Source organism: Toxorhynchites rutilus, chromosome 2 (assembly GCF_029784135.1).
Source record: "Toxorhynchites rutilus septentrionalis strain SRP chromosome 2, ASM2978413v1, whole genome shotgun sequence".
In the NCBI taxonomy this organism is placed as follows: domain Eukaryota; kingdom Metazoa; phylum Arthropoda; class Insecta; order Diptera; family Culicidae; genus Toxorhynchites; species Toxorhynchites rutilus.
The window spans coordinates 73,805,105-73,814,349 of record NC_073745.1 but is presented as its reverse complement, the minus strand read 5'-3'; the positions used below and the strand labels follow the sequence as shown (position 1 = coordinate 73,814,349).

Here is a 9,245-nt window from a genome sequence, read left to right as displayed (position 1 = left end):
AAAAGTGTCCAACTAAATATGTCGCATTACATGTCCGTCCAATTAGTTAAATGTCGAGATAAGTGTAAATTACTGTACTTTCAATCTAGAAGCAATTTAAGAATTGGTGAAAATCAATAAGCTCAGAACAACTGCCAAATACACATACACTGGAGTCGCTTTTTACGCGGGGGATACGTGCCGCGTAAACGAAAACCGCGTAAAAAAAAACCGCGTAAATTCCAAAATCCGCGTAAAAAAAAACCGCGTAAATTCCAAAATCCGCGTAAAAAAAAACCGCGTAAATTCCAAAATCCGCGTAAAAAAAAACCGCGTAAATTCCAAAATCCGCGTAAAAAAAAACCGCGTAAATTCCAAAATCCGCGTAAAAATAAACCACCCTAAATTTTAAAATACACGTAAAAAACTAATAGTCAGTGAATTATTGATATAAAATGCAACCCATATTCAAACAAATTGCATATTGTGTGCATATATTGCGTGACACAAGGCTTCACGAAGGTAGCTCCTTGGCCGATTGCATGTAAATACCTGTTTAACCGTTTGAGTGCGGAGAAGCGCGATAGCGCTCCTCTTGTTTCTGCGGGGAGCACCTTTAAACATAGGATTTTGTCTTTCTGGAACATGTTGGGGGTACAGATTGAAAATGTCCAGATTCTACCGCTTATTGCTCATCCATTTTTCGATGGATTTAACACGTTAAGCCCCGATTTTTTCGTTCTCTGCTTCCCATTCAGCGCGCATCAAGAGCGTTTGAACAATATAAGTGTCGGTCCCAGCTCCCGAAGATACTTATTGTATAAATAAAAAACAGTCAGAGATTCAACTAGAAAGTAGTTACAAGTAGGTTTTTACGCATTTTATGCCTGTTTTATCTTTGAATTATCTGTAAATCGCTACAAGTTGTTGTTCCGTCCAACGTGCAACAACCGAGTGGTAAGTAAAGAGCTGTTTGGTTAGGTGGCATGACCAAAATACGTAGAAGCATATTTTAACCCTGCCTCAAATTACTATTTTAACAACAAATTTCAAATGTAAGAGTATACAAACTGTTTCTACAGTATCTTATATATGTATTGGCTACATTGAATTGTTCTAAAAGCATACCTATCTGTTATATGGTCGGTGTTAAGTCAGACCGGGCCATGTGACATTTTTATGATTTCGAGAAAACGAACATAAAGTTTAATGCTCTGCAATTTACAAAGCATTTAATTTTTTCGTTCAATATTGTTCTCAGAAGTTTGAGCTACTCTCTGCCAATAATGTGATGTATGATAGTTGTAAAAAAACATCAAGTATCATGCCAAAAAAGGCTGTTATTTGGCTGCCTATACGTACAAAGTCCGCTCTGACTGAACTAAATGATGTATTTTTTGAGAGTTGGTTCACTATGACTGAACAATTCCGAACAGTATTCGTCAATATATCGTCAAATTTGAACTCATTGTCATCGTTACAGCCTAAATCGCACTCTGAAATAGTATATTTTGCGATCATTCACACTGCATTTTTCACTGATCCGTTCAGTCGGAGTGAACCAATTTTATTTTTATGCAGTCGGGCACAGCGTGTGTTGGTGATGGCTAGCTCATAGTTGCGCTGTGGGAGGGGTACTCGTGGTTTGTGGGGTCGTGTGCAAATTATGTGTGCTGCTAGATGCTGTCGCTTCAGTTCGTTCGGTGTGGAACTGAACACATATAAAAGGACGAAATCGCATTAAGAAGTTATTCGTGATTTAACCTTGCAGTGAAAGTTAAAGTGAAAGTGCAGTTCCTGAACCGTGGTGGTTGTAGAGTCTAGCCAGTTTGTGTTCGGTCGAGTTCGGCCAGTTCCCAGCGAGTTACCCAACCTTGGGGGTAATCGTGTGCAGTTCCGCTTTTCGACAGTTAGCTGAAGACGTCAGCAGTATTCAAAATTTTTGATTAAAGGCATACTCTAAAATGGCTTCGCAAAAAACCGCCTTCAAAAAAAACAGATCAAGAGTGTCTCTTTCTTTGGAAATGAAGCTCAATATTTTGGATGCCCTTCAAGATGGGAAATCTGTTGCAAACGTCGGCAGGAATTTAAAAATCAACGAATCGACTGTGCGTACAATTAAAAAGAATCAAGATAGCATCAGACAGACAGCAGCTCAGGGCACTATCTATGCAACAAAATCCTCATCATATACACGAGATCCATTGATGGTCAAGATGGAAAAGGCACTTCATATGTGGATCGAAGATCACGCGCAGAAGAAAATACCCTTGGATCAGGAATTAATAAGGGAGAAAGCTTTGAGCCTTTACCTTTGGTTAGAGAAGAATGAGCCGTCTTCAAGTAAAAAGAAAGACTTTACCGCGAGTAAGGGATGGTTTTATAACTTTATACGTAGTAATTCCATTCGCAACGTTAAAATCAAGGGTGAATCCGCATCGGCCGATGTTTCGGCTGCAAATAGTTTTCCTCCAAAGCTCGCTAAGATCATAAAAGAAGGTGCGTATCATGGTGACCAAGTGTTCAATGGAGATGAAACGGGTCTTTTTTGGAAAAGAATGCCGTCTCGTACCTACATTACGCAGCAGGAGCAATATGCCAGTGGTTTCAAAGCGGCCAAAGACAGGGTTACCCTGTTATTTTGCAGTAATGCTTCAGGCGACCTTATGTTGAAACCGCTATTGATCAATCGTGCTATGACGCCCCGCTCGTTGAAGGGGGCTGATTTCAACAAACTGCCAGTGCACTGGAAAGCTAACACTAAAGCGTGGGTCACAAAAGCCGTTTTTGAGGAATGGTTTTACGATATGTTTATTCCGGAAGTGAAAACATACTTGGAAGGAAAAGGTTTGGAGTTCCACGTGCTTTTGATTTTGGATAACGCTCCAGGACACCTAGTTATCAAGCACCCAAACGTTCAAGTTGTGTTTCTTCCACCGAATACAACTTCTTTGTTACAGCCTCAAGATCAAGGAATAATTGCTGCTTTCAAGAAGTTGTACATTAAACAATGTCTTCGGTACATCCTCGAAAAGCTTGAAAGCGATGAAACGATGACGGTAATTCAAGCGTGGAAAGAATTTAAGATAAGAGACGCTCTGACGTTCATAGGAAAGGCTCTGTCTTCTATGAAATCTAAAACATTGAATTCGTGCTGGAAGCCACTATGGCCAGAATGCGTGAAAGCTGGTTCAACAGACCCTTCAAATGTGGAAGAATCAGAAATTCTCATTCTGGCACATGCAATTGGAGGGAAAGGATTCAAAGATATGGATAGTAGAGACGTTGAAGAGCTTCTTGAAGACACCGAAATTGAAGATGATGAACTGATGCAGAGTTTAGTCACATCGGAGCCTTTAGAGGACGATGAAGACCGGGATATCAAGCCATGTGATATCGAAGACGGGAATAAATTAGCGGATACCCTCGTAAAACATTTTATGGAAAAGGATCCTTGTGTTGAGAGAGCCGTTTCATTTCGGAATGATTTGAAACTGTGTATGCTTCGCTACAATAGATTGAACGAAAAAACACAGCCAACAGTTATCGATGAAGGTAGTGACATTGATGTTTAAAGTGAAAAGTATTTTAATAATATCTTTACAGATGACGAGGATTTCAGCTTACCATTGGAACGCAGACGATCTCGTCCGATTTCTTCGGATGAGGAAGATATCGCCACATCATCTAACCGCAAACATCCACGTGTTGCTAATGATAGTGATTAGATCAATAAAAGAAATTCTTTTTTCCACTTGACTACAATAAAATTGATTTATGAATACATTGGTAAAAATATCATGGTAAAAAACTAAAAATATGTTTAATTAAATTTGTCTAAATTCCGAAAACATTTGTTTGTATTGTAATTTTTTCAAATTGCAAAAATGCAATTTGAAAAAATTACTTTCGAACTACTGGACCGCTTCACATGATCGATATATCAAATTAAAGCCAATTAGCTAGTCTTTCTTGAAAAAATGTTATACTAGCAAAACAGTTGGATTTTGTTTTCGTAATTATTGATTGTATTTGTTTGCTTATAGTTTACATGATCCAAGGACGCTATATTTTTTTATGTTTCTTGAAAGTTCTGGTTTTTCCACACAAGATAATCGAAAATCAGAAATGTGATTTTTATCGTTTTCGAGTTATGAGTTTGCCGATGGTCCGAAAAATCAGATTTTTCTCTTTTTCTATAAATAACTTTTTTCTAGAAAGAAGAAGCTTTCAAGAAAAAAATATTTAAAATATAGTGCCCTTGGTCACGCAACCATATAAACTATAAAAAACAAGTACAATCAATAGTTACGAAAACTTGGCAAAATTGGTTGTACTGTTCGAAAAATGAGAAAAAATGTTACTCTATGTTTCTATATTTTGTATTTTATATGAAACATCTAAATTGGTAAATTTTATCAACAATTAGAGCGACAAAAACTCTAAAGTTTTTAATTTGTTATTAATTTTATCAAAAAAAAAAAATGCATAATAAACTTGATTGTTTCTTGAAATTTAATTGAAGCTTTCTGAACGCTCTATAATTTGTTCTTCGACATCTAGCTCCTATATTTTCTTATTCCGCAGCAATATCATTTTAAACAATTCCTGGTGAGTCTTCAATTAGAATTTCCTAATTACCACGGTTTTTACTCCATTGTACTTATAATATCCAATAAACTTTCACTTTAACTTTGAAATATTACTTTTTTTCTTTCTTGAAAAAAGGCTATTTGAGATATAAGACTTTTTTTTCAAACTGAGTGTATTATAGTCCAAAATTGTATATAATCGAACCATAGATAATCGTGTCAGTATATAATCGACTCTGTATATAATAGAGTGAATATATTACTTCAGAAATCCGGTTTCATTATTGTGGTTTTAGTTGAAAACCTGACCAAGAAAATTCATTTTGCTTTCGTTGGATTGCGCCTGCGAACTATGTGCTACAAGAACGGAGCTTACAAACATCTTTACATCAGTTGCTCCACAATTGGACTGTACTTGCATCCTAATTTGTGGACTATTGCTGTATTTGCCTGAAAATAGAGTATCCAAACTACAGTTCGGAATATGAATCATGCGTCGAAACTTGATTCAAATTCCGATCACTACTTTAATACTAATTTTAAAGAAGATGTCTGCATAAAAGATTTCTAGTAGATCCATACCTTTTATAGCACTTAACATGAAAACAGCATACAAAATAGTTATACAACTACAAAAACTGAAAAACTGCGGAATTTGCTAACGCAAACAATGTGTTATTGGTTTCGACACATTTTTTGCAAATGCTTAGTCTTATGAATTATAAGCTGTATCGATACCTGTAAATGTTATTTGAATGTAGCCAATACCTCAAACAATGTCAAGGCTTTCATTATTCTATTATTTATAACATTAAAGTTTAGTAAATTTACATTTGAAAATTAAGTGTTCGGAATTTGAGACAAAACAGTACTTTGAGCTCCATCAACCAAATGTGTCTATCTTTTGAGTCGTAGTAAATGATATCTGCTTCTATGAAATGCTATAATATGCATGAACAAATTCAGTTCAGAAAAAAGCAAAAAGCGTTTGAACTTTTTCACCGTGGAGAAATATTAGGTTGTCTTATGTCCGATTGGGGCAGTCTTTCTTTGGAAAAAGTAAATAGCCTTTGTGAATCACGAATATACATATTTTTACTGGTAGATGAAGAACAATCGCTAAGATCGGACGCAAATAGATAGCATCCTTTTCTCCAGAATAGTAAAAAAAAACTTGAACCCTCGAAACTGTATTTATTTCTATACAAACATTTGAAACAAACCATCTCGATTACTACGGCAAAAAACTTCACCACATATGGTTAAGGGTGCTTCAAGTAACTCAATTTTCAAATTAGGCTTTTCAAAAGGAATTACATTGCTTAAAAGTGGTATCTCTCATTCGTTCAATAGATTATTTTCAAAATTACACAAATGAATTTCGAATACTTATTCAACCATTGATCAAAATATCCGACAAATCTTTTGACATATTGTAAAGTGACAGTCAAAAAATATACGATGTTACATACTTCTGTCCGGTACTGTGAGTAAATTTAACACTTAACGCCCACGTTTAATCTGGGAAAGCAAATAGCGCAAAAAAAGAAAATGTAGAACTGGTTTTTCCTAAATGAACAAATAAATTCCTATTTAACAATCATAACATTTTCCCCTCCAACAAATATGTCACCAGAGGAGAATTTTCGATCATTGCTTTCTACGGAAATCAAGTAAGGACGCAATACATTTTAGATGTAAGGATAGTTTTCAAGAATTGAGTGTGAAGTGTGAGTGTGAATGAGAATGTATGAATGTATGAATGTGAACATTGTTAAAATGTCCTTACATCCCATCCTTTTCCTAATGAAAATGTGTCACCCTTCTAAACTCGAGTCGACCGCGAGTAATCGGTTTCCTATTTTATTAACCATAGAATTAAGGAAACATGTTAATATATTCTAGTTAAAATATAGTGATGAATTTGGCTCCTTTAAACTTATGCAACTGAGCCTGTAAAAATAAACGATTTAATTAAAAAAACAGTAAGGACGTTGGTCCAAATGACGAACTAGCCAAAGGCTGAGTGTCATAAATAAAAATAAAAAACGGGGACATATCTTTCACATTTTTTAGATTGGTGTTTGACATCTCTTGAAATTTTTTTTGAATTCATATCGCTTGGAGTCTTTTGAGTAAAATTTACAAAAGATATTTCATATTAAATTTGTGTTGAAACATATAAAATTTCGCTGAAATACATCCGAAACAAAAAAAGGGGATCAAGCTCACATTACTTACACTATTGTTGTTTATTCTTTTTCCATTCGGTTACCAAAATCGTTTCAACGCTAGCTGAAATCGAACCCAGAATCAGGTACCAATTTCGCCAAGATTGCGACAACGTTATCACGAGAATACTAAATCTTATCCCTCAGATATACCGTGTTAACCTCGAGCAAACCACAGTTATTTAACTCAATTCCCAGGAGACAAACATAGAAAAAATGAATTTGGCTCCAAATATTGAAGCAAACGTACTTAAGTCTTACAAATGAACAAATTGAGAAGAAAATACAACATACCGCGTATAAATCGATTCTTTTGGAAAAACCGCGTAAATTCCGAAATCCGCGTAAAAAAAAACCGCGTAAATTCCGAAATCCGCGTAAAAAAAAACCGCGTAAATTCCGAAATCCGCGTAAAAAAAAACCGCGTAAATTCCGAAATCCGCGTAAAAAAAAACCGCGTAAATTCCAAAATCCGCGTAAAAAAAAACCGCGTAAATCCCTAAAACCGCGTAAAAAAAGCCGCGTAAAAAAAAACCGCGCAAAAAAAAACCGCGTAAAAAGCGACTTTAGTGTACTCATAATATCCTGGCAAACAAATTATGAAAAAATCAATTTGTGTTTTATTATTATTTTGGATATTGTTTTAGAAAGCATTGAACTGTATTTCCTAAACTCTTTTTTGGAAGGTTTAATGGCCCTGAAAAGCGCCTTGTTTTATGGAATGGTTCCAATTTAGAAAACTTAGTACTCGTGGTTTTGAAAAAAAACCATTTCGAACGCCCTCGATGCCGCCTTGTTCTGGATTTGCCACCAAAGCAGTTTGTATAAAGAACAAACTTTTTCCTTCTGCTACCTGATGCCGTTTTGCGATTGCGTTTGCCACTCGCCACTCGCTGCAACTGCCTGTTGTCTTGATGTCCACCGAACCGAATGTGGTCTGTTCCGAATGCGGGTTTTCTTATTGTCGCGAGCAGCTTTGCCAGCTAACTCGATCACTTCGGCGGCCGAAACTATATAACGCCGGCTAGGTGGACTGCTGCACTGGTACTAACGCGCTCGGCCTAGCTACCCTTGCGGGGAACTCCAGATCAACACGGTTCGAGCGGGATTTTGCCATGGCTGCTTGGATTGGTTTGTTGATGTGTTGTGATGCGAACCGATGTGGTGTACGGTTTGAATGAGAATGATCGTTACGGCAGCGGAGCGGGGATTTTTAAGCTGACTGGCTGGCTCGAGAATTACGCATGTGTGAGACTGCGACCAATGTTTCGTTCATTTTTTTCTTCTTCCTTTCCAATCGTGCTTCATTCTATTTTGCTGCTGCTCTGGTTGCCCGTTTTGGTCGGTACGATTTGAGGAGCACAAAATGGACCAATCAAAAATGGGCACATAGTGTATTTTGACAATGCTTGATATTTCACAATTATTCAATTATTTATCTCCAGAAAAATGAAATGTTATTCGTTATGATAGATGCGTAGATATATTTCCTATCAATTGTTGCAAAAACCTTTGCGATCTATTGAGAAATGCTCGAGTTATAAGCGTTCCAAATCTTGCATTTTTTCCTACTTGTTCAGTGCCTAGATTTCCATTTCACCCCCTATATCTTCCGGTTAGACGTAGTCCTACGTCAAAATTCAAAAACAAATGTCCGAAATTTGAATCGAACTTTTTCCCTAAGATTCATATTTTGGACAGTTGAAATTGATGACACTGCAAATTTAAGAATTGAGAAAGCAAAATTGGTGTAGACGGATAATGACAAAATAGAAGAAACTTTGAAACAAAAATTAAGAATCATTATTCATGCTCTGTGCATAACCATCAATTATTTCATTACTATGAGCAACAAATAACTTTAATTCAAATATATAATTATCATTGAAAAAATATAACTCTTACGGTATTTTAAACCATGAAGCTAAAAGGAAACATCAATAAACAACAAGCATATTGGGGGAAAATAGGGGAAGAGGTATATGCTTGCAAAAATCATGATAAAGGTTGTTGGAAATTATTTCAAGTTATTTACAAGTGGTAAATAATCTATTAGTAATTTACCACCCATCAATAAATGTAGACAATTTTTAAGACGTTTGTGTATGCATGGTAGCTTGCAGTACACTTTTAGACAGGCCAAGTCGTTGTTATTCTGGTATGTTGAATCATTTTATTGCATTAGTAATTGTACATAAATATAAATTGAGCTTAAAACCATAAGAAATCGTTATTGAACCAGAGTGTCCGACATTTGAATTCACTCAGTCCGTAATTTGTTTTTTTTTCAAATAGTGTCCGAAGTTCGATTTTTATTCGCTGCAATTTTGTATGTTTCAATCAAATAAGTACAAAATTAGAAAGCTCAGAAGCATATTGAACTGATTTATTAGAAATATCAACCAAATAATATCTGTGCAGAAAGCTTAAATCAGTTTTCTGC

At 35.8% G+C, this 9,245-nt stretch overlaps 1 protein-coding gene across 1 annotated transcript; it reads left to right on the top strand.

The window, feature by feature from the left end:
* Positions 1-1,290: 1,290 nt before the first annotated feature.
* Positions 1,291-4,647, top strand: LOC129771593 (tigger transposable element-derived protein 1-like). The gene is made up of 2 exons (XM_055775389.1): positions 1,291-3,534; positions 3,586-4,647. The coding sequence occupies exons 1-2, from the start codon at positions 1,944-1,946 to the stop codon at positions 3,705-3,707; spliced, it is 1,713 nt and encodes a 570-aa protein (XP_055631364.1). The 5' UTR covers positions 1,291-1,943; the 3' UTR covers positions 3,708-4,647.
* Positions 4,648-9,245: the final 4,598 nt, after the last annotated feature.